This window comes from Strigops habroptila, chromosome 6 (genome assembly GCF_004027225.2).
Source record: "Strigops habroptila isolate Jane chromosome 6, bStrHab1.2.pri, whole genome shotgun sequence".
NCBI lineage: Eukaryota > Metazoa > Chordata > Aves > Psittaciformes > Psittacidae > Strigops > Strigops habroptila.
The window spans coordinates 26,416,060-26,442,238 of record NC_044282.2 but is presented as its reverse complement, the minus strand read 5'-3'; the positions used below and the strand labels follow the sequence as shown (position 1 = coordinate 26,442,238).

Here is a 26,179-nt window from a genome sequence, read left to right as displayed (position 1 = left end):
AGATTCTCCTCTTCTCCACAGTCCCTAAGGAGCCTGAAGGTGGTCTATAAGTACATAGACCAAACCCAGAAACAAGGCTTCTGACATGACACTTGTGCAATGAATGAGTTGACAGACAATCCTCCTTGTTACAACAACGGGAGATTCCCATTGCACAACCAGGTTGGCTAGATGCAGGGTACACTGTACATATCCCTGTAAAACCCAAAATCCAAGATCACCCAGGTCTGCACCAACAAAATGGTATTATATATATACAGCCAATTAAATCACCACTTTATTCCCAAGTTATCTTATTCTCACTGTCCATTTGTTTTTCCCTCCCCTCTTTTCAAATGTTGAGGTCTTAATCTCATTTTAAATTCTTTAATGTAAAACACTTTAAAGAGAAGAGACATCTTATATAATAATGCTTGTTCCTTTAGTATATAATTTGTCCATTTAAAAAGTAAGGTAGAGCTAAAAATTTAGTCAAATTGGTATCAGGCAGTAGCAAAATTCCTATGGTTTAACTAAAACCAAAGTTTTGGTTTAACTAAAAACCAAAAAACTGCCTAAAGATTCTGTTAAACTTTGTTATTTATACCCACCTGTTAAACTTTGAATTGCGTGTTGGTGACTCTGCTCCTCTTAAAAGATGTCTGAAGTACTACAAAAACAAATAAAGTATCAAAGAAAACACTGGACTAACTGAGGCAAAGGCTACTATGCAACGGCATTGCAAAATTCAGGAAACAAAAACAGAAGTAAAAGGTCAGCTGACCATAATCTAGCAGTTAGAACATTCATCTGGAAAAGGACAGACCAAATTTGCAATACTTGCTCCCAGGACTATTTATTTTACTTTACACAGTTGTAGGATTCAAAAATTAACATGAAAACAAAAATAAAACTAAAATTAAGCACCAAAATCCATGTCTCCTCCTCACTAGGGAAAAAAAAAATAAAAAAATCAAGCATTTGAAGCATTTTAGCTATTATGGCAAAAATTACCATCAATACTAATTTTGAGAAATACACTTTTATTAAGAAGAAAGCCAAGTAAGTACCTATTGCTTAGACACGTCAATATATTCTGCCTCAAATAAATGTGAGAAGTTTAACATTCAACCTGATTTACACACACAAATTCAGACTCACCCCTCTGTTTGAAGTGTTTCCTACTAGAAGGCTTTAGGCAGCTACCAGCGTGGGGAATTGTTTTAACTTCCAATCATAGAAAAATCATAAATGCCTAGTAAATTGCTTTGAATGAGCTTAAGACTATTCTTCAAACCTTCCGCACATACCTCATCACTGTGACAGAACATAGGAGTGAAAACATTCTCAAGTAGAGAAAGTACATGCTCATAAGCTTCAAAAAGACACCTCATAGTTTGAAGTTTCACAACATCCATATATGGGCCCTCAGCAACTATTAAAAAAAAAAAAAAAAATCACAAATATAAATAGATATATCTATATATAGGCAGATAAAGTTTGGTTTTTATCTGGTCTGAACTTGTGATTGCTTTGCAAGCTACTGTAAGTCTGACAAAATGGAAATAAACTGACAAAACAAGGGCTAAGCACAATATAGCAAGTGGCCAACAATTTTTAAAACTATGACAAACGTAAAGATTGGTCATATTTAGATAGATTAATCTTCACTTTAGTACAGCTTGCTGTTTAAATTCCAGTGTAAATTATTCCTTTCAAATTCAAACTCACTTCTTTGAATCTCTTCCACAATAAAAGGGTCAAATCTAATTTTGTCAATGCTTTCATCCAAACAGTAAGTTTTGTAAATTTTCTGTACTTCCTCATGAAGAGACATCTTTTCAGTATCTGATAGTTCTGGTCGCAAAATTCGGTCATTGAATTCCTCTGAGAAGTAAAGGAAAGAAAATGCATTTGTATATCAACTTGGCAAAAAAATAGCATCTTAAAGCAACCTGTAACATCAACTCATTTTCCATCAGATACAGTAATTTGTAAAACTTTAAAATTAACAGAAACATAAGACATCTCAATCTCAGGTAATAAGGTAGCTGACCTCTTATTAACTATAATTCAGATTTGTTCATAAAATTATTACTAAAAATATATTGTAATTAAAACTAATTATTCCTTACCACAGAAAGGATAAAACCATGAAGTTGTTCCTGGCATAAGAATGAATTAGAAGAATTATTATTTTTCCTCCTAAATTACCAAATTGTAAATTTTAGTTTTCTTTTAGCATGATTTCCAGTTCATGCTAAACACACACAGAGCCCCAATAGCTCTTTATATCAGTCATATGCGTATTCTGCTATTTCATTCTTAAGACCAAATCCATTAAAGATATGATTTAAAAACATTAAATTTGAATATATATAGAACTAAATATTCTATTCAGCATAATTTTATTGTGTAATCCTACTTGATTTACTGGCCCATCCCACTAACAGCATGACTACTGGCCTGAAAGAAGGGAAAAGAAGATAGTGTTTAATTCATTTTTCGATTAATACACAAAACCAAATTTCTTCAGAGAAAATCTACCAAGATCTTTCTGGATTCTTTTTTGTTTGCTTGGTTTGGGGTTTTCGTTTGTTGGTTTGGTTGTTTTGTTGTTTGTTTGTTTTCCCTTGGAAAGTGCTTCTTACCCAAAATATTTCTATCAAGTCAAGAACCACCTACAGGAGACAGTTTGGGTCAGCATAACTTGAGACCCCTAAATCTCATTCTTTGTTTTATAGGCTAATACACAGATTTACCATCTATGAGAATGTGAGAGAAGTTTAGAAGGAAGAAACTGCTGAGGTTTACCCAGAAAAAAAAGACTGATCGTAGGCAACAGCCACAGTCTGAGCAACCTTCCTGCTAGAGGAAGCAGCTCTATAGAACTCCAGAAAGGTCAGCTTAGAACCCCCTGGAGGTACCACCAACACTGAACAGGTAACCAACTGCTTTGTTGGATTTTTAGTGAGGAGATGAGCTTTTCTGACAAAAAGCCAACATGTTTGGAAGGATTACAAGCACATAAGCAGCACAGATTATTCATATTTCTCTTCAAAAGATTAATGATTTATGCAGTATTTTATGAGAAAAAGTCTGTCTAACAATTTCATATCTTCTTGTTATATGTATGGGCTTGGAATATGAAGACACACCCATTATTTCCTATGCAATATGGAAATACATGTTTACTAAAAACAAAACACAACATTATTTTGATAAGTCAGTAATTAACTACTAGTTGACAAAAAAACCCCTTGAAATAAACCACTCTAATTTACAGAAACTTCACAGAAAACCTTATAATTGGAAAGTAGAAGGCTTTTCAAATGGCACGTGTGTAAAAGTAAAACCAAATGCACACTTCATAACCAAGGTACAGGTTACAGAATAGAAGGTTTCAAGACCTCCAGTGTTACCATTATGTTTCTATTCTATACAGAAATCAGAATTCTAGAGCTAAAAGAACATGAGAAACTTCTGGTGATGAACAGTCACTTTAGAAATACTTCAGCAACCATGTATTAAAAAAAGGCAGCTGTACTTCATTTCAGTGGCCAGAACCTTTTTCTTCTAAGAATATTCTATTTTAAAACATACAACTTTTAATCAAAACCAGAAATACAATGAAGACCTACAATCCACACCAACATTAACATCAAGATTAGCATTCAAGGATCAGGGCATACTGAAGTAAGTGAACACATCCTGAAAGGTAATCTCTTGCTTAACAATGCTGTCTAGTTCTGAAATGAATGTTCACTTGAACTTGCAAATTCTTAAATCTTTTAAAGATTGCCAAATACATCTCAGCACATATATGCAATCTTACCTACAGTCAGGCAGAACTGCAGCACATGGACTGCCCCTTCCTGTTTCAGAAAGTTCATAAACCGAAATAAAAGGTCTTGCTGATCTCTGATCTCCTTTAGCTCCAGTTTCAGTACCTTAGTAGGTTAAAAATGCAGTCAGTCAGTTTTCAAACTTTCAGTGAGTACATAAATAATGCAAAAAGCTGCAGAACAAAAACAGCAGGTAAAGTAAAACACTTATCAAAACAGGAAAGGAAAGAAATGTTGCCTTTGCTTACAGATGGTTTTTTATTTCTTGGCTCTGCAAATTTCTGAAGGAATGGAACCAATGAAGAACTGGGTTCAGTTGCTTTCTCAGGCTGCAGGAAAAAAAAAGACAAAAAGACAACTGGGTAAGAAAGCTTCCTAAATGGATGAACAGATTACTATTGCTTTAATTTTGTCCATACTCACTGGACTATCATCAATGAAGATCAGCAGCAAATGGTTGACTGTGTCCTACAGGAAAACACAATACAAAATCAATATTAAACTCAACAAATTAGATTAAAATCATTTCACTATGTTATGCCCAAGTTCAAACCTATAAGTATACAAATACTTCAAAAAAAAAAAAAAAAACCAAAAAACCAAAGCCTGGGAACACGTGTTTTGAGAATTGACCTTCAACAGCTTCTTCAAGTATATGCCAAGTCAGGGAATTTCTGAAGAGATCTACATAGAAACATTCTTTACCCAGTGGAGGAAAGCTTTACAAAGTATTTTTACTGTTAGTGCAGATCTAATGAACTACTAATACTTCCACAGCTACAGTACCTCCTGCTTGCAGCTACGTGATACCTTCCTAAGTATTGCAGTTTTGCCTATTAAAAATACATGCATAAATAAAATCAAAGATGGCAGTGTACCATCTTCAGAAATAAATGCCCTCTTATTTGCAGAACTGAGGACAAAAGAATTATTTCAACACAGCTGCAAAAAAGGCTAGTTTACTTAGACTGCTATAAAGATACATACAGCTAGAGTTCAAGTAATTGGGCCTTTGTTTAAATGCAGATATAGAAATTTGAAAGAGCTTATACTGGCACAGCATTCTCCCACCTCACAGGAATTGTAGTCCTGTTTCATTAAACATACATACTTAAGACATCATGCCAATACTGTATTTTAGTTAGTTCAGTACTGAAACCAGCTATCATGAACAAAAATACTGGCCACATGAATTCGAAATGCATAGTAAGTCAGTCATTGTGCATCATTTGCTTTACCACAACATACTTAGTAGGAAAACAGTAATACTAAGTTATTCCTATGCTCCAAAGTCTTACAGGATCAGCTAAGAAATCCATTGAAGGAAGGAAAACGGAACCAGGCAGAATCTCTCTTATGAGAAGAGCCAGGGATCTGAAAAGGAAGGGGAAAAAAAAAAAAAAAAAGGAAAAAAAATCAAACCCAATGCTAGATAACGTAATTTTCCAATGCCGTTATATTTTCCTGGAAATATTTTAGGATTTAATAATACCTTAAAGCATGCTACTTTTAAGACCAATCAAAAAAACTTATAAGCAAAGGGATAAGAAGGGGTGAGGAGGATGACTTTGGAGTTCATTCTTTCATTCTCCAGAACTACTGTACTACATAGTATACAGACACTTTAAAGAATACAATTCTAAGAAACTTCCATACCTGCATTCTGTTGACTTTGGGGGCAAAATATAAGGAAAAAGAAGTTCAGTAAGTTTTCTTAAGTAGTGAAGTTCATCTCTTCGGCTTCTCAAAGCAACATGGAGTTCTGGTCCATATTCTTCTAAAGCAGCTTGCTGCAGAAATTCTGCATTTTTTACTGCAAGTAAAAAACAGCATTATGAGTTGTTTTAGCTTTTTCTTATTGTGAAATAAGAGGCGACTGCTTTTCATTTGAGCTAAAAAGTTAGTACTTCTAGAACATATACGACTGCCAAAGAGATACAATGTTGAAACTTTACAAAAGAACCTTGGCTTAGACCTTGAAGACTGGTATGTAAAAATAAAACTACACACTGAAATAAGAATTCCTAGACCAAACAATTGCAGTTTCCAGAACGTTTTCTCATTTATAATTATTGAGGAAGGAATTCAACATCTTGATTATTCTAAAAAACTTCATTGCCCAAAGTCTGCCTCTGCTTGCTTTTTTCTTGACCTTCTTCAGTCTCCCATTTATTGGGCTTCTACCTACTGACTTGCCTACAACACAGCTTGAAATCAGCTTAGACTTTTATTCAATCGTGTTAAATGTTTCCTGCTTCTATAAACAAACGTGGAGGAACCTATGTTTTAAACACAGCATAAATCAAACCAAAACCAGCATGCTGATCTGAAAGAGTGCTCCCTCTTACGAACAGCAGTATGGAGTTGAAAGAATACCTCCTTTATCAGATTAAAAAAAATATACATATTAATTAAAACCAACGTTATATTCTTTCACTTCCAAAGGCAAGAACTGAACTGTAATAAATCACATCTAGCTGCACTAGCAATCCAGCACAGCTTTGTGCCAAGAACCACACTAGGCACAGGTCAGGTGCAGAATACATACCTGTTACCTGTTTCCAGCATACTGAATTTAGCACAGAAGCCTGTCAGCTTGTCCTTCACAACTAAGAACCACAACTAGTACCAGCTGATATGGGGGATACATGAATGTATACGGCATGATAAATCTGCCTAGTTGGTGTCCTTAAAAGCAGAGAGGAGGAATATGGTCTCTGGCAAGGACAGGTAATGAATCATGTAGGTAGCTGTGCAAATAGTCAGGAATTACTAAAAGATGTAAGAGTAAGAAGAGCAGGAAAAACGAAATGCTCCTTAAAGCAATAATTTGAAAAGGATTTTGAAAATAAACAAACAGAAAAGGCTAGGCTCAACCAGCAAACAAAGCAAGGTCTGAAAGCTGCCTCTGAACTATGCATGCATTATGGTGGCAGCTTTAGCAATGTTTACTAGAAACACTACTAAAAGACATTTTCAGCTGCTACTTCACATATGTGCCCTCCAGGAACAAGTCTTTTCCTTTAAAACACTGAAGAAAATGGCTACATTTCCAATGATGTGCATTTAAAATACAGTCCTCTGCTGCTAAAGAAAAGTGTTTCCAACTCCTTAGCAGAAATCAAAGGAAATATGAAATTTGGCATAAACAGTGCTGCAAGATAATCTAGTATCTTGAAATTGCTGTGCCACAAAAGACATCTAACGTGATCACACTATGTCTCGTTATTCGTGAGATTCATTACCTGCTACTCACAGGACCAATGGCATATATTTATGGACATCAAGCAGGCATTTTGAGGGAAGGGAGGAAAGTTCATGACTCCAGTTAAAGTAAACATCTATGCTTAAAAGTTGAATGAAACCACATTTAGTAGATACAGCACTGTGGAACACAGCCAGTGAAAAAAAGAATAAAGATTACTATTTTCCAACAGCAAGTATTCTATTTTCTAAATATTCCTTCAACGTGCAGTTTTAATATAATTTTTACATTAGGCTTGTGAAGATATTTTTATGTGGATAATAATTAAATATGCTACTGCTCAAAGTCTCTCCATGGCTTGTAAACATAAACTTAACTTTTCAACATACTGAACAACTCCACTAACTGTTCATGTTAGTGTGCAGATGTGAAATCATTCTAGCTATAAGAGTTACAGTTACAGTACAGCACAAATCCTTTCATGTATAATTGCTCATCTGGAATACAGAGGAAAAACTTCAACAAGCATTGCTAAATGATCTCAGTTGGTCTGAATAGACAAAAAAAAACAAAACACCCCAAACACATTCCTGTTTACTATACAGAGAAAGAAATTTAGCATTTTCAATGTGGGGAAATGTAAATCAATAACTTAGCGATTGTGTGTAGTGTAACTTTTTCCCTATTTGTCTTTGCAACCTCCAGAAGAAAAAAGCAAAAAGATTTTTTTTTTTTTTTTTTTTTTTTTTTTTTGGTAAAGGGAAGGCAGTGAGGATGAAAAGATTTAGCAAATATAATTACAAATATACATAAAGAAACATTTATACTTGCCCTTTGAAAATGCCACATATGAAGTCTTTACATTACCTTTCTGCCTGGCCTTGGCTATCACTTCTATGTGTTTCATTGCTGCCTTGAGCATTTTCTTTGTTACAACAGTTGGAATATCCACCTAAAGCATAGTTTTAAAATAAAACAAGAATTGTTCTAGGATTTTTTATCTTTTTTTTATTACAGTCAACTACCAAAAATATTAATTTGCATTTATGACCCCACTGTAACCATAAAATATACCCTTAAGAAACAACCCACGAATTCTTTAGATGATCCAACGCTCATTCTTCTGGTCAAAGCATATAACATCACATAGAACTAAATGCCATAAACAATACTGTTAACACATTTATTGCCAACTTGTTTCCATTAGGATTCTCCCATTTCAATAATTTAGTAATGTAGCTTGATTTCCAAGTCACAATATATGAAACCTAGAGTTCTACATGAATATTTGACCACCAACAAAAGCAAGTTAACTATGCTCTGCTTCTCATACTTGTGTACCTTAACCCTCAATCACGTCCACAAGGACTAAAAGCTAAGTGAAACCATCCTCTCCCTATATGTGCAGGAAAAATGTCACAGCTCAGATGATGGCAGAACCAAAAGAAAATTCGAGTTTCTCAGTCAAAACAACTGTTAGTGCCAACAACCATACCATGTGATCATAAACTGAATAAAAAGCACATATTTAATCAAGGACTGTATTAATAGAGTCCTGCATTTATATTTGCCTGGATGGCTATGAAAATGAGAAGAGAATTATAGAACAATTCAGGCACAAATGGACCTCATGATGTCTTAGCCCAACCTCCTGCATAAAAGCAAGCTCAGATTAAGGTATGCAGGGCTGTACCCACCCCAGCATTGACAGTTACCTCCTCACAAGTTAAATGCTCCAAACCCAAACATCTCAGTAGCCCCTTGGTTGAACTTGCTCCACCCTACCAATGTCTCTTTTGTAATGGGGAGCCCAAAACTGGATACAGTATCCTAGATGCTGTCTAAAGAGCATCAAGTAAAGACAGATAATTCCTTGATCGATTGGCTCTGCTCCTGTTCATACAGCCCAGGATGCTGTATGATACACTGCTGGCTCATATTCAGCTTACTGTCCACCATGGGACCAGGTTCTTTGCAGCATAGCTTCTCTCCACAGCCAGTCAGTCCCTGACTGTCACTAAATGACAGCCTACACAGTTTCAAAGGATTCTTCTTTATTAGCTGCAGTAGTTTCCACAGAAACTTACCTGGAAACTGATTTATACTTTGCATGCCCTTTATTTTAAGCAAGAGCAAAAGATGTTCCAGAGAAATACACAGTTGCAAATGTTCAAAACTTAAGATCTCTGAACAAGTTTCTTCCCTAATAGAGTTTGCCCCTCCTCAATACTAAGTCAAATAATGACCCTAAGTAATGAAACAGAAGCACAGAAGTGCTTCTTGCCAGACAAGAAAAGAGACAGTGTAATTGCAAAGGTCACCAGAGCCAAGAGAAAAGTTGGGGTTTTATGCATTTGTACAAGGAAAACAACATGTATTCCTGCACATGCCCCTGTAATATCTGAGGTGCACAGCTATGACCTGATCTGGCCAGCCTGGACAAGCTAGTATAATTGACTAGAACTGCCTAAAAGCAGCTAGCTAAATTAAGGTCAACTCCTTTCTACAAGAAAGTAGAAGCTCCTGCTCATCAATGGAAAACCTTGTCCTTTGGGACTCACATTTCAATAGGAATTTCAGTAAATCCAGAGTTTAGGAATAGAGGACTGTTTATTCCTGCAGAGGTAAGTCAAAGAGCACAGCAAGCAAATTATCACCAAGATGATAGTAGACACTATTAACTTTTGACAAAAATTTCAACCAGATACAGGGCTACCTCTAGCACACCATACAAAGGGAAATCCTTCGCCTTCCCTTCAAAACCTATAACTAACCCAGAAATGGCCACAAGAAGGAAAATCCACACTCAGAAGTATTTCAGCATATGCTGAAGAGCTGACTGGCCTGAAGTGCTTGTTACTTTGTTCAACAACGCTGCCTCAAAAAATCCACCTAGGCAGCCTGAAACAGAAAACAAAGGAATTCTTTTCACTTAAGTATTTTGCAATTTTAAGTTTTAATTCAAAAGTAGAAGATTCTTTGGCAAGAAAGTATAGATATAACCTAAAAAAGGATAAAAAGAGTCTGTTTTTTTCTTACATATTCCCAGATTTAAAAGATTTATCTTTATTAGCTAGAACTATTGCTTTCAAGCATTTAGTAATAAATCCAAAACAAAGTACAGCTGTTTGGCAAAGGCATAAGAATATTTTATTTTGCAATCAGTGATTAATTTCTCCTCAAATGAGGTTATAAGAGATGCTGTATCAGAGCTGAAAGGCCATAAAACACTCCATCACAACCCTTTTCACCTAACAACTAAAGCTTTAAATTGGGATTCCTAAAATGACAAAAAGTTAGTATTTTATTTGCGACTTGCATATTAACCCTGGTTTCTACACACATTTTCAGTAGTATATGCATCACGGCTACTAACTGAGCCTGCGTGAATGTATATGTGGGTGCGTGCAAACACAGAAACACTTGTTCAGCAGGAAAAAAAAGGTATGAGCTGAAAACTAGAGCATAACATGAGACACCATGCTCCTCTGCAGGGCTGAGCGTGCCAAGTTTCAATTGTGTTCCAAAACAGAAAGTTACTATGAGTATCTTTTTGCTTGAGATACCTGTACCACTTCACACAAAGAGACAAAAGAAATTAATCCGTAGGACGTATACAAATAAATCTAAACATTTGTAAAGAGAAGTTCATTTCTGTGATGATCTTTATATTGTAGTTTCCCTGACAGTGCTTAATACTTATACAAACCTTGAGTTTTTGTTGCACATACTGTCTACCCAGATAGAGGATTTAAGATACTGCATTTAATTCATTACTGTCAAAAGCAGATGTGGTAAATTAACACTCTACTTAAAGATGCTATAGCTGATCTGAGATAACATGATTAATACTTTATTACATGACCAATAGAGGAGACATCATTTTCGGATCAACAATGGATCTACGAACAATGCAACTAACACCTACATGTATTACAACTCCAAAAGAAATTTTAAGAGCTTGCTCTAGATTTTCACTTTGAAAGATTTACTTCACTTTCACACCTCTATATAATGTCTGTGCTATATGGACTTTTCCTAATCTTCCCCCATGTTCGCTTTAAAAAGCAACATGCATGAGTTAGAGTAAACAAGAAAGTCATCTGGATTTGATATATAACAAGGACAGAATCAGGCTATTAGTCACTCACGACAGAGTATATGTACAACTTGTAGCTCAGGAAATATTGCCGTTACTAAGGAAGGGAAAAAAGACACACATTTACGGTAGTTGCTCCAACAGAGCGGCCTGGACTGAATAAATCTGGGAACTGAGTTAGCAACTCTTTCTGCTTAGAATAGCCAGAAAGTTAGAAGCAGTTCCTGTAATACAGGCTTGAAGCACTTTACCAGTAAAGAGAGTATATGTGCTAATATATTAAACACAGCAAAAAAAAAATTTTAATGTTTAATCTTCAGAATGTTTCTTAAGAACATTAATGTAAGAACCATACCTGCTTTAATTCCTATAGTAAGCTATTGACTTAATGGCAGTCTATTCTTTACAAACAATGTAAGGACCTTGTCTGCATTTAAAGAAGCAAGCAGAAGCTATGAGACAGGTACACTGCTGGTTTCTAATAGTTCTTTTTCAGTAATTCTCAAAATTGTTTCCACTTGTATTAAGTCACTAAATCATCCCAAGGTTTTAATAATGCCTTGTGCTAGTGTGAAGAATACATCCATCTGCAAGAATCATGGAATGGTTTGAGTTGCAAGGGACCTTCAAAGACCACCTAGTCCAACCCCCTTCTGTGGGCAGGGACATCTTTCACTAGAGCAGATTGCTCAAAGCCTGTCCAACCAGGTGTTGAAGACTTCCACTGATGAATCTTCAAAGACATTTTATAACCAGGAATAAGCTTACGAAGGAGCGAAAGATACTTCAAAGAAGAAATTCAGATGGAAACTGCCTATGCTCTCTGTAAGACTTTGGAATCACCATTTAAAAAAATAAAGAACTTGCTACAAATGGGTATCGGTTATTTCTGATGGAAAACCAGCATTAATACCTTTAAGCCACCTCACCTTGTGAATTCTCCGAACTAATACAGATGCAAAAAACCGCAACGTGCCTCTCAGTTCATCCACTGAGGATTCATCATCGGTAATATTTCTGCAGTGTTGTAAAGCATGTCATGTAAGAAAACAGAATAAAATACATTACGTTAATCCAACCACAATACATTTGTCACTACTAAAAATGGGAATGAAAAGATTCAATGTTCAACTGGTATTAACCAGTTCAACTGGTATTAACCGAAATGAAAGCTACCAAGTGTGGGCAGAGAGTAAACAGTCCTCTATTTGAGTACAATACACAGCATTCCCAGTATGTTTGTGCACAGAACAATGGCTTAAGAAATATGTCGGTAAATTGGAATTATATACCAATTCCTGCTCTAATATACTGTCTGCATAATTCTGACCAAGTAAAATTTAACTTAATTTCCACATAAGTGAATGTTTACTAGTTCAGTAGCATGAAGTGAAATTGAATTAACATCGGCAAAACCTTTGGAACAAGAGTTCTGCAAGCACATACCCCAGTTAAGCTAGTCAAAATTGGATTTTCCATATTGCATACTACAAGACCTTCTATGCTCCAAGATTTAAAATAATCTTTAGTACAAATCTGTCTAAAACTCTTCTATTTAAGTTTTACTATAAAATTGGTAGATTCTCATGTAGCTTTTAATGAAATAGGTACATCCCTTGCATTTCAGCCCAGCCTCTTCCAATAGAAAACTTTCATGGGTATTTTTTCAACAAGTTCTAATACTTAGATGCCATTTAATACAATAATATTCTCTCCTGTAAATATAAAATTGAGTCTATTTCTAGTCTAAACAGAGATTGCCATTTCTTAGAAGAGAAAAGAAATTGTAACACAGGAAACCAACAAATGACTTTTTTTAAAAGTTAATCTACTTTTTATGTAGCATGAAACCATCAATTACAAAGAAAACAAAACAAGAACCTCAACCTATAGCTACTTGCAACAAAATTGAAATTATTGAACATGGTTTCTGCTTGGAAACAAAGAAATCTTTGTTTCCAAGATTCACAAATCGCTATGTCAAAATATCATCTAAACTTTTTATCTGGCTCACCAGTTTCCAGCTGCTGCAATAGATTATGTGCAATGAAAAATTTTCATTAAAAATACTGAAAGTTGACTCAGGAAGAAAAATACCTAGCTGCACGTCTTTTTTAGGAAACTGAATGAAAATGGAAAGTACACTAAGTCTTAGATGCAGAAACTGAAACTAAACTGAGTGGAAAAAGAGACCATGATAACAGCATTCCACAAAATGCAACAGAAAGAATAAAAATCTGCCAGCATTTGAACATACATGGACATTAGAACATGCCCAAAGATACTAGTAAAACCGCATTATAATAGCTGAGTAAGGACACAAAATTAGATCCTGTTTTAGCTAATGACCATATGTGAATGCCATCACAGTTTTCAGTAATGAGTTTATGCACATACATGCATATACAGTTTTTAAATGCAAATATTATTTGCATTTAAAAAAAACAAACAGTACAAGCAACAACAGTACATTTGAAAAATAAAAATTTCATGCCTATAACATCATTTTGCATTATTTATCCAATTTTTTAAGCCATGTTAGCTTGGGTTATATACAGCATTCAAATGCATGTTGAATATGAACTGTGAGGTACAGATACTTGGTGATCTGATGGTCAAAGTATGCAACCAATTGCATAAAAAAGCACCTCAAAGAAAGCAGCCTGGCATAAGGAATACAACCATCTTCCAACAGCTAATCACGTGCAGATAAGAATACCGTAGGGGAAGATTTGGTTTGTTTTAAGATCAGCAGCTGACGTTTTAGATGCAATTTGGTTAGCAAATACCCACACTGTCAAGGGAAGCCAAGGGAGTAGCAAGCAAATTGTATGACTGTATTACTAGTATTTGACAGGCAACAAGATACATGAAGTAATTTGGACCAAGAAACTGTTATTTTATTGACACTTGGATAACCAGCATCTTGGCTAATTCTACTTGGACATGACCTTATGCCACGTACTTTCACAATGCGCCACAGGTTTGCAGAGATATTCTTTTAATCACAAGTAGACTGAAGACTAGTGAAAAAAAAGCATCAAGAACCTGTAAAATTTCAAATCTCTAGTAACACAGTGGAAGCTTGGAAACATTTTAAAAATTGGCTGCATCTTCCCCAGAATTTGAGGAAAAACTTAAAACCACAACTGTCAGTGTAATGGAGAGATTTGCTAAAAAATAAAAGGCTCAATCTGTTAATTGTAAACAGTTACTGAGCCTAGTGTCTCAAAAGAGGTACACCCAACTGCTTTTGCACGTAAAATCTTAAGGGAACTACGGATAAATGAAAAGCATATACAAATGCTAAAGTGATTCCCCCCCCCCCCTTCCCGTGTATCAATTATTCTTACGAAATTTGGCCAACTCCTATCAAAAATATGAAGAAAATAAGTTGCAAGTTGCAAAACAGAAAAACTATGGATTGTAACTCAATAAAAATCCTGAACTTTTCTTGCATTACTTGCATTTAAAATAGAAGCAGCTCCGAATGTGAAAACACCGGGTTTAGTCACTATCAAAGAAAAATAGTAATTTGTTACAAAAATATAGTAATTACTGGATTCTAATCTGAGAGAACTGGAGTAGCAGGAGCATCAATGACCAAAAAATGCAGTAAGCATAGAGTGACTCACTCAAACTTTAAACTCTCCTATTTAAATTAGGTTGGTATAAACAAGATATTGTATAGTTTTATTGTACAGCATACACAATAGACTCAGAGCAGTATTTTGTAGCTCTACAAATTTGGATTACTTACAATAATTTTCTATTCTTCTCATATAGTTCAAAAAAAAAAACCAACTTATCAGCTGCAGGGCACAAAAAATTAAACAAAGAGAGGCAGCTTCTGCACAAATCCCATTCACTTGAAAGAGGGCAGCTAGCACAAGAGTTACGCCGAGACTTTTCTGCGAGGGAAAGCAGCACACCATTTTACCAACCTAGTCTGGCAAGCTTGAATTGCCTGCTGGTGGATACCCACGCTGCTAAATAAGGATAGTGTGGATGCAAAGCCTTCTTTCTGATTTAGCTCTGTGAAGAATTATCTAGAGCCAGTGAGGTTTGTTAGCTCAGAATGAACATTTCAAGAATGCAAAAGTCCATTCTCCAGGGTGAGCCGAGTTATGCAAACAGTGCAGGTACATGTATGGAAGAGAAGTCGGACCTAGCATGCTCTATAAGACAGACCCTAAACGGCTGACCACGCACAGTTTAAGCCTCCCTGCACAACTGTTGCAAGAAACACAGAAACACCTCAATGTCTAGAGCAAATGAGACCAGATCTGACATTACTAGTGTTAAACTGAAACCAGCAAGTCTTTCAGGACCAAGTTTTTTCTTGCAGAATTGCTCAGATAATACTGCACTACTGCTCACTGAACTCCCAAGTACCTCAGGTTCAGGGAAAACTCATTAGGTCTGGTCAGCATGGTGTGAATTTACGGAGCTAGTTCAAAATCTGGAGGTGCAGTGACTTTAAGTGATTTTATGGGTAAAATTCACGACAGCACAGAACATCTATACAGCTCATCAGAGGGCAAGATGGTGCAGGATTTAGGCTAGCTGGCTCCATATCATGCATATTTGGCACTTCTAACTATGCATGTTACTATCCCCACTATACAATGTATTCCAGACTTCCACTGTCTTGGGTGTCAGAGATTTAAGTAATATGTGGAATCCAAGTTTCCTTGACAGTCCAAAACAAAGACATTGAAGACACCTTCCACCAGCCAAAAAAATCCTAATTTCAAAAATTATTAAACAGAGAAGATGGTTGCCTTACATTTGTTCCTTTATCAAACAGCTCAATGGAACATGCTTTAGTTTTCTGTATTAGAAAGTTAAAACTCTCGAGTTTTCCAACTTTCTCATTCACAATACGTGGTGCTAAAGCTCCCTCTGCTGTCTGCGTAAGCAGTTAAGCTTTGTACTTCAGTGTATTATAGAATCATAGAATCGTAAGGGTTGGAAAGGACCTTAAGATCATCTAGTTCCAACCCCCCTGCCATGGGCAGGGACACCTTGCCCTAAACCACGTGGTTCAAGGCTCTGTCCAACTTGGCCTTGAACACCGCCAGGGATGGAGCACCCACAACCTCCCTGGGCAACCCATTCCAGTGCTTCACCACCCTCACTGTAAAGAACTTCTTCCTTATATCTAATCTAAACTTCCCCTGTTTAAGTTTGAACCCATTACCCCTTGTCCTACCACTACAGTCCCTAAGGAAGAGTCCCTCCCCAGCATCCTTATAGACCCCCTTCAGATACTGGAAGGCTGCTATGAGGTCACCACGCAGCCTTCTCTTCTCCAGGCTGAACAGCCCCAACTCTCTCAGCCTGTCTTCATACGGGAGGTGCTCCAGCCCTCTTATCATCCTCGTGGCCCTCCTCTGGACCTGCTCCAACAGCTCCATGTCCTTCTTATGTTGAGGACACCAGAACTGTACACAGTACTCCAAGTGAGGTCTCACGAGAGCAGAGTAGAGGGGCAGGATCACCTCCTTCGACCTGCTGGTCATGCTTCCTTTGATGCAGCGCAGGATACAGTTGGCTTTCTGGGCTGCAAGCGCACACTGCCGGCTCATGTTAAGCTTCTCGTCAACCAACACCCCCAAGTCCTTTTCTGCAGGGCTGCTCTGAATCTCTTCTCTGCCCAGCCTGTAGCAGTGCCTGGGATTGCCCCGGCCCAGGTGTAGAACCTTGCACTTGGCTTGGTTAAACTTCATAAGGTTGGCATCGGCCCACCTCACGAGCGTGTCAAGGTCCCTCTGGATGGCATCCCTTCCCTCCAGCGTATCAACCGAACCACACAGCTTGGTGTCATCGGCAAACTTGCTGAGGGCGCACTCAATCCCACTGTCCATGTCACCCACAAAGATGTTGAACAGGACCGGTCCCAACACCGATCCCTGAGGGACACCACTCGTTACAGGTTTCCAACTGGACATCGAGCCATTTACCACAACTCTTTGCGTGTGGCCATCGAGCCAGTTTTTATCCACCGAGTGGTCCATCTATCAAATTGATGTCTCTCCAATTTCATCACACAAAGATAGATGGGAGACATGCAGGTATTGGCAGGTATCAGCAACAATTAAAAACCAATCAGGCAAAGAAGCCTGAAAATTTTCTGAAAATTTTAGATCTCAGAGACTGGAAAAAACCAAACAGTGTAGAGTAAAATTTTAAAAAGTATCAATTTCTTTTAGCACAAAACCAAACACTTCCATCCAATGAAAAAGTAAAATTCAGAGTTAAGGCAAAATGCTGTTTTAACCAGGATGATCAACTAAAAATATTTGTAGTATCTTCTCACAAAGTACTCTGAAGCGCTAATTAATACATAACGGTACAAGGCAACAACCAGAAAAAGAATTACCCATAGTCTTTTCTCTATACTCTATTTCAAAGTTATTTACACAGTACTAGTCTATTCAGCTCAGCATAGCCACTCACAGCCTTAAAACTCAGCAAATCACCACATGTTCTGCAAGAAGGTGGCCACAACATGTATTCAAAATACCTTTTCTATATTAAGTAAAAGTGGCATTTTTGGTTTTAAAGAAAACTGTGAAGTGTTTGGCTTTTTTTTAAAGCAATAAGAAAGATCAGTGTGCTTCTAACCTGAAAATAAATTTCAGGGGGCAGGAGGAGGATGTTTTAATCAAGCCATATGTACTCCCAAAGAGTTATTAGAAAATCAACATATAAAAATGAATAATCTAGAAGTGATTTTAGGTTGAAATACAAATTTCAGAACCACCTCTATCACACCTGAATTATTAAAAGATCTGTTCTACTCTGCTAAGAGACAATAACACGATGAAACCATAGCACTTAAAAGCATGCCATACGTTTTACTAAAGAAACAGAAATGTTTATTTTCAGGTGACTATTTCTTAAACAGTTTGACAAATATTTACAATATTCAAAAATAACAACTCTTAGGTAAAGCTCATACCTGTACCATGGATAAATAAAGTTTTCCAGCACCAGCTCAAGCACCTGTGCAAAACAAAGACAACCACATTATAAAATAGTTTACTGTAAATCCTTGTTCTGACTTAAAAACACAAGCACCTTTCAAAACTCACAGAACACAATTCATACCCCATAGAACTTTAATGTATAAACGTGTACCTTGTGATCCTATGGTGAGATCAATCATTTCCATAATAATCAACATACAGCACAAAAATGATGGTTTCCTCAGATATCAACGTGAAACAGCTGCCACTAGTACTATCCACAACATGAAGCACAGTGCCATAGTCACTCTGTTACGTGAATGCTATGAAAAATGTCATCTTACCTCGAACAGCCCTTCCCAAATTTTTCACATCAATTCCCATTCTTTTCTGATATAGTGTGAAAGGTCCCACAGGCACAGTGACCCATCCTACACTTACACACATCTTCATCCTTTTTCATCCAAACCTCTGCCTTTTCCAGCTCTCCCCCAGCATCGAAGTGGGACAGTCAATCCTTTGATTTGTGAGCTCACTGCTCACAAAGGAAAAAAAAGGAGAATCCTAAAAATCACAGAATCATAGAATAGTTTGGGTTGGAAGGGACGTTAAAGCTCATCTAGTTCCAACCCCCCTGCCATGGGCAGAGACACCTCCCCTCAGACCAGGTTGCTCAAAGCCCCTGTGTCCAACCTGGCCAGGTTGCTCAAAGCCCCTCTGTCCAACCTGGCCGTGAACGCTGCCAGGGATGGGGCAGCCACAGCTTCTCTGGGCAACCTGTGCTAGTGCCTCGCAACTCCTAGGAAAGCCATTCTCCTTTCTCCACGTCCTGCACCACAACATTCAACAAAGCCTGCCTTATGGCCCAGACATCTCCTCTAGCCCCAACCATAGCAATTCCTAAAGTCCTTGTCCTACATGGATCCCCATGGCTTTCTCCCTCCTGTTCCTAGCCCCTGTATATCCCACCTACCTGGATCTCTGTAGAGATTATTTTCCACCCTTTCCATCAAATACATTCCTCACAGGTCAAGCCCTGTGGTTGCCTTTTCCATGACAGAAACCCTGGGTTAATCGGGAAGAACCAGTGCTGCTGCAGCCACACCACAGGCATGCCCTTGTTCAGCTCAGCTTTCAACATTACAGAAGGAAAGGAAGCAGAGGAGGTGACAGTCCCTGTTCAATCAAAGGGCTGCCACCACCATATACACAAGGTGTACTGCTAGTCCTTGCACCATGATTAGCAAAAAGAAAACTTCTGAAATGAAGGCGAAATGTCAGACAGTGTCAAGAAATAAAAACATGAGGAATGAGAAGGTAGGATGAAGTTTTCCTGAGATTTCTCCTCCTTCACTATAACCCAAGATGTCACCCGTACCACCCTTCTCTTGTCATAACTTATTCCTTAATCAGTCATTGCTTTAGAGATCAGTTTGTCCCTGACAGCATCAATGCTGATCAAGGTAGTAAGATAGAATACATGTGCTGCTATGTGAGGCTGCTGTACCATATTCTAGAGAGACAAAGGTTTTGCAAAAGAAGCCACTGTGTTCAAAGAAAAACGTGAAAAGCAAGCTGAATGCAACAGCTGATGTACAAGTGTCATTTAGGAGAATAAGTATTATTCTTCCTACAAGATTTGCTGCTGCACTCATTCACACCGTGTGCACTGCAAGAATTCAAGACTTACTAAATTTATACTACTTTTAGGGCACTACATGCCTCTGCTCTACTCATGATTATAAAAGCACACTCAGTAAAATGCACACCACCGCCTTTTTAGTTCCTCTCAATTATTCAGAGTTCAGCAGCTGATGAATACTCTATTTCTGTTTTCACTACTAATACTGCCTATTCAAATTCAAGAGGATACTCTCTCTTTTGCAGTTGTTCCATTTCAGTGATTTTCCTCACTTTGTTTTCAAGGGTGAATGAGAAATTTTGTTCCTGCACCTTCTCTCTGAAGGAATGTTTTCCAGTCTGGGATAGCTTCAGATCTCTGTGTTGTGGACCATACAAAGTCATCATCTTTTCTCCTACCCCTATGTGCTATAGCAGTAATAGATCTTGAAATTGTAATACAATCATGTGCTGATGATGGATGGGTCAGATAAATGTTGTGTCACAGTCTCCCCCAACCACACACACCCTCACCCCCCTTCAAAACACGAAACAAAACCAAAACAAAACAAAAAACCCCAAAACAACTCAATTCTCATATTTCCGTTAAAAGCGGAGTGGCAGGGTAGAGACAGATGAAAACAGATGCTTTACTTCCCAGTATGGAAGAGATCAAGAAATCCCAGAGAATCTTCTTTGGAAGTTAATCTTCAGACAACAGGAGGGAGATTAGATCCAGCTCCAGTCAGCAAACACAGACCATTGGCCTTAAGAGCAATAGATCAGACTACTCAAAAAAATTTCCCTTCCATAGCACTGGCACTATATAAACCACCAATTTACTCCGTAGAAATCTCAACCTCATCACAGGTACTGCTACATTATTATACTCATGAAGAGTTTCTAACAAAATAAACCTCTTCCAGGGCTCAAACTGCACTCTTACCAGGAAAATGCCTTTCAAAGCAAAGGCCTGCAGAAAAATCCATACTGTGCATCTATCAAAGGATCCCTTTTCATTTTTCCTCCACTCTTGCTATGTGCCTCCCCATTAAGAGCAACAACAGCAGACCGTCTTCCACCTGGAGTGGCAAGAGCACGTGGACACCCTTCAAGCATAAGACAGTGTACTCTCCAAGGGAATACAATGCACTCCTCTTAGAAGACTTTTCTTTATCCATGACTACTACTTTGGAACTGAAAGCCTGTCTATCAGGCTTTCAGTGCATGCGCCACTGCAATTTCAGTTCATCAGATGCTAACATAACTTGTTGGCCCTCTCTTCGCCTACAGCCCAGAGGCTTCTAAAACAGCCAGAATTGTTCCAGCCGTGAGAGATCTTGTTCTTACTGCTAAAGCCAAACATGTATGGTTCTGAGAATCATCTTCCTGTGGTTATTAAATCAGCAAGGAAAGCAGGAGAGATGCAAGACCTGATGACACACCCCACTCCGGAGAGGGTCTCCTTGGGATTCATCCCATGACTACAGTAACCGACTTCCAGCTAAACCATTCTGCAGACCTGCCAGCGTTTCTCTTTTTATCTATTGCTTCCACAACCACACTGTAAGGGCTTTATGATAATGCTTCCACAGGACAACGTCATGCAGATAATACCACGAGCCAAAGACTCAGAGGCAGCATGCAGAGAGACAAACAACTAACTCAAAATGCACGTGAAGTCCACGTATCACTGGTCCCGGTATCAGAGGTCAAGACACGTTCTACGAGAACTCAAGTTCTCTACATAGCTTTAATAAAAAATGCCTTGGTCCTGGAGACACAGAAAGCAGTGTCTATTCGCACATTTACTAAACACATAGCATGGCAGAGGCAGTTATGTGTGATGCTCCATTGCACCAAGGTGCTGTAGTGAAACTAAAAGAGAGCTACAGTGTGAAACTATCCATACTGCAAAATACAAGCACTCAAAGAATAATAGGCAATTGACTGCCAGTAAGTGGAGTTCAAGGTCCATACAGTTTTCCCATGAACCCTATGAGCCTTCCAGGCAGTATCAGTGTGATTCTGTACGTCAGGAAAAAAAACCCTGTCACATCATCCACTGCACTTCAAAGCACTACGAAAACAGGACACGTGTACCCACTTCTATTCTAGCAATACCAACAATATTATTCAAGCTCAATTGCTCACACTACGCACACATGCCAACAGATAGGACATCTCAAAGAATGACAGCTAATGATAAGCAATTTCCTTGTCTGTAAAGAATTATTCTCCAGATTTAAACATAAACGATGAGTCATTTAATTTAAAGTCTACCTATTTTTCAATCATTCTGCAAAATGACAGGTTCTACTATGCGTGAGCAGCTTTGAATTGGAAAGAGATTACAAGTGTAAAACCAAATGCAACAGGTAGCAATATAAGCTGCAGCTGAAGACAAGAACAAAGAAGTTATTTTCTAGCATGCACTACAACACTGCAAGCTAGCCAGTCTTTGCTGCCGAGACAAGCTTTCTGTGGACTGTCATAGAATAGACCCCAGTCGTCAGGAAAAGGAACTGTAGCTCTGAGTGATGAATGGTTCAGTAGCAGGTCATAACTACCAGGCCGAATTAGATCAGAAAGGAGCAAGCATTTGGTAAGTAAATGACAAAGACTATTTTACAAGCCTTAAAAGGCGGTACAACCAGATATCTGAAACCACTTCCTGATGGTAGAACAAGCAATTTCCAACAAGAAAGCATACAGGCCCCTGCACTGCTAAAAGAGTTCAGGACTGGCAAAGAGCACATTCAAACAATAACTGATTTCTTGTCATGCACTTGTCCATTTCTTACTTTCAGAAGAGAGAAAAGGGAGAAAGAAAAAAAAAAAAATAAATCTGGTCCCATAATCAAGTTAAGAATTAAAGAAAAATTTGTGATATCAACAGATACTGGAAACAAAATTCTACTGAGGTCACTGCACTATTTTTGTGCAGGATATAGCCCAAACTATCAAATATTGACAGATGCATGGCTGAGGCAGCTTAGAGTTCAACCATAATAGTAAACATAAATGGCCGGGGGAGTCCAAGCACAGGTTTTTCTTATTGTTCTAGACCACGTACAGCAGCTAGATAACCAAAACAAGACTGCAAAAGATTAAGAATTTGCTAAGTGAAACAAACTGTCATCACTATCCAAGAGAGAAAAAGTGATTTGTGACAAAAAGTTGGATTTCTTCTGATTTGAGTGTGTATCAAACTATTCTGTAAGCACTTGAAAATACAAGCTTAAAGACTATACAACTGATTCAGACTAGAAACATTTAGAAATGAGAACATTGCCAAAAATCTTCAACCTGCAAAGGAAGAACTAGAAAAACTAATCCAGAATTTTAAAATCCCAGAATTATTTCAAGAACTTGAAGAATTTTCTTTCCAAAAGCAGGCTGCACTCCTTTAGAATCTCATTAATCTTAATTCAGTTCTCACTGTATCAGCTTCCCTCTAATGTAGGACTAACCCACGGAAGAAAATAAGAGCAGTCTCTCCTTCCAACCCAAAGCAAGCTATCCAATTCCAGGCACATGTTACAACTGCATCCTCAGCACAGAGCAAGATGCTCGGTGTGGGCAGAACCCCTGCTACCCTTTTAACCAGTCCAGAAGAGTTCCAGTAGGGAAAAACACAATGAGATTTCTCATTCCAAACAGTATCCTACACAGGTGAAAACGGTGGCTCAGACAAACTGCTTGTCTGTGTCTACTGAAGATGATTACTCTGGCTCACTGCCCTAGGAAGTAAGCAACAGCAATCAAATACGAAATGCCAAATGTGCAGCAACACATTTTAAAGATCAGTCTTAGAAGGTAACTATGGTATGTACTCATACTTCTTATGAATAACATACTATGGTGAATTTTTTTAGCATTAAATTCCCACTTAAGCTAAACAGGAAGATTTCCAGTTCTTCAGCATTTGCCACATCCTTTGATAAACTGTTACAACTATTTGCTGCCCCAAATTCTAAAAATATTACGCACATAGAAGCATTTATTTTTACATTCTATTATTAAAACAATAGGTTTAAAAAATAAGCCTACTGAAATTACATTCAGCAATGCTGGTATTTTAACATACTTAGCCCAAAACTTCTTTAAAAAATTAGAAATTAAGTAATTTTACAACAAAACTGTTTGGTTCTGAAATTGTAGAGGAAGTCACTACATTAAACCAAAGGAAGTCGACAAGTTGTTATCTGTGTTTTTTTAAAACATTCCTCAACTCTCATTCTCTCCCTTCCCTTAAGGCGTTCATTCTTTTGCTACTCTTGTTGTGGGCAAATCATTTCTTAACCTCCACTTCAACAAACTAAGCCGGACGAAATCCTTAACTTTTTGAGAATTGGACATGCTCAATTACAACTTTTCTTTCCTATATACTCCCCAGTTTACATAAATGTTTATTCTGTGTTCTACGGACACTACTACAGCAACAGCCACATCTGTGTTAACTAATACTCCATCTTTCCTCTCTGCTCCCAGCACATATTCTTTCAATTTGACTTTTACATGAACAAGTTAACATATATGGCAAGTACATCTGAACTAGCTACCGAAACAGAAGTAACAGGTCTAAGAGATACGTAGTAAAAACTCACTGTATTTCAATGTACTAAAGAAATGATACAGCAATTACCTCTGAGAGTGATGCATCCACCTTGGAAGACACTTTCAGATCCAGCCATGGCTGATAGTTTTCCAGAAGCAAAGTAGGTCTGTAGGAGAGCGTAGAAAAGTTGATGTAACAGTACTTTAGTGAAAGTTTCCTACTGCTATGTGCAAAATGTAAGAAATACTGAGTTTACCAGTGCCACATATTTAATTTACCTGTGCCTCTTGCATTTGACCTTGCCGCATACAGCACAACTGTGACCATGGGGAAATAGCTCCGGCAATTCTAACTGCTAAGAGGAGATATTTGGACAAGTTAACATTCTTCAAAATGATGATTCACTTAATATATTAACATGTGTGACCTTCCTTTTAGAGGATACAATTACAGAGAACCAAAGAGCATAAGGACAAAGTTGTTCTCCCAGCAGGAAAACAAGGTAATAAGGCATGCTGTGAGAAACAACCGAACCAAACAGAAAAGTCGCTTCCACTAAAACAAACTTTGAGGAGACAGATCCCCTTTTGCACCTCCAGTCATCTCCCTGAACATCAGCTGGTCTAGTAAGAGAGCAGCTGGTTTCTCTACAACACTTGTCCCACTCACAGCTTTGAACTATTTTAACTATAGCATTTTTAGTCCTACAAAATGGTTTAATGTAGAATTTCAAGTTAGAAAACAGCAATTTCCTTTGGGAATGTTGTTTATTTTTTTCTTTGAAACACAGGACCACTTAGAGAAGTTTCACTACAATCAGCAAAGACTTAGCACTGGCTTGCCAGAAGAAGAGCATCTTTAGAAAAGAAAAAGCTTCAGTAAAAAAGAATACAAGTACATAATTTCTCAGCTACTTCAAATACCAAAGCTGAAAAATGAGTGAAGCAGAAAACAACATCCATGAACACTCCCAACAAGAGGCTTTACAGCCGTACATAGATTTGACGAGGCTATGCAGAAACGTATGAAGAATTCAAAGTCTGAGTCATTGTGTATTTGCTACAAACCACCTCTCAGCTGCTAGATACAAGCTGCACTTATGTGTAGTATTTCAGAAAGCAGCCGGAATTACACATTCTTTCCAAATGGAAAGAAAGCACAACGTTAACAGACACATTTACCTTGGGTTTATATTTTATCGTAAAAAGAATATTGGGCAGGAGGGAATCCGGTCCCAACGAGCAGTAGAAGGTGACGACACCAGCCACGAACGACCAGAAGATCATTAAAACATGAAGATACCTCATAAACAAACAGGAAGGCAACATTACTGCATGACACGGCGCCGGCGCTCCCCCGGGCCCGGCTCCCCGCCCCGGCGCTCCCGGTTACCGGTTGAGGAGGAGGGTGGCGGCGCCCAGCCCCAGGAGAAGGCAGCAGAAGAGCGGGTACTGCCGGCAGGTCTCCCGCAGCACCTCGGCGCCCCGCGCCCGCTGCCGCAGCCGCTCGCCGGCCGCCCGCACCCAGCGCATAGCGCCCGCTGCCCACCGCCGCGCCGCACCGGCACCCGGCACAGCGGGAGGCCGCATCGCCACGCTTCCGGTCCCGGCCGCACGTGACCGCGGGCACGTGACGCCGGCGAAAGGCGGGGCGGCGGGCGCCCTGTCGCTGTTGTTGGGGCGGGCAGGCCGGCGGCGGGGGGCGCGGTGAGGTGACCCGGCCCCGCGGGGCGCAGGGCGCGCTCCCGCCCCTCCTTCACCCCCCCCGCACCTCACACCCTGCCCCGGCCTCGCTGGAGCCTCAGCGCCCCGGCACCTACGGGAGCCTCTGCCTGGTCGCGGGCGGCGAAGAAGGGAGGAGAGGGCGGCTCTGGCCCCGCCGCGGCCTGCCGGGCCG

General features: G+C 38.6%; 1 protein-coding gene across 5 annotated transcripts in view; it reads right to left on the bottom strand.

Annotated features, from left to right (window-relative positions):
- SNX14 (sorting nexin 14) overlaps positions 1–25,869 on the bottom strand; it is a 56,746-nt gene extending 30,877 nt beyond the window's left edge. For 4 of the 5 annotated variants that reach the window (XR_003991811.1, XM_030489343.1, XM_030489344.1 and 1 more), the window contains exons 1-15: positions 25,676–25,864; positions 25,465–25,585; positions 24,562–24,638; positions 24,371–24,449; positions 18,096–18,139; positions 12,058–12,145; positions 7,897–7,981; positions 5,481–5,637; positions 5,123–5,198; positions 4,248–4,292; positions 4,073–4,153; positions 3,815–3,929; positions 1,711–1,866; positions 1,290–1,414; positions 591–649 (exon numbers count right to left, since the gene is read on the bottom strand). Coding sequence is in view for 4 of the 5 variants with exons in the window: in XM_030489343.1 (XP_030345203.1) it covers positions 591–649; positions 1,290–1,414; positions 1,711–1,866; positions 3,815–3,929; positions 4,073–4,153; positions 4,248–4,292; positions 5,123–5,198; positions 5,481–5,637; positions 7,897–7,981; positions 12,058–12,145; positions 18,096–18,139; positions 24,371–24,449; positions 24,562–24,638; positions 25,465–25,585; positions 25,676–25,815 (1,448 nt within the window). In the remaining variant the exon portion in view is untranslated. Of the gene's footprint in view, positions 1–590; positions 650–1,289; positions 1,415–1,710; positions 1,867–3,814; positions 3,930–4,072; positions 4,154–4,247; positions 4,293–5,122; positions 5,199–5,480; positions 5,638–7,896; positions 7,982–12,057; positions 12,146–18,095; positions 18,140–24,370; positions 24,450–24,561; positions 24,639–25,464; positions 25,586–25,675 lie in introns of all 5 variants that reach the window. The other variant, XM_030489345.1, reaches the window with a different exon arrangement.
- Positions 25,870–26,179: the final 310 nt, after the last annotated feature.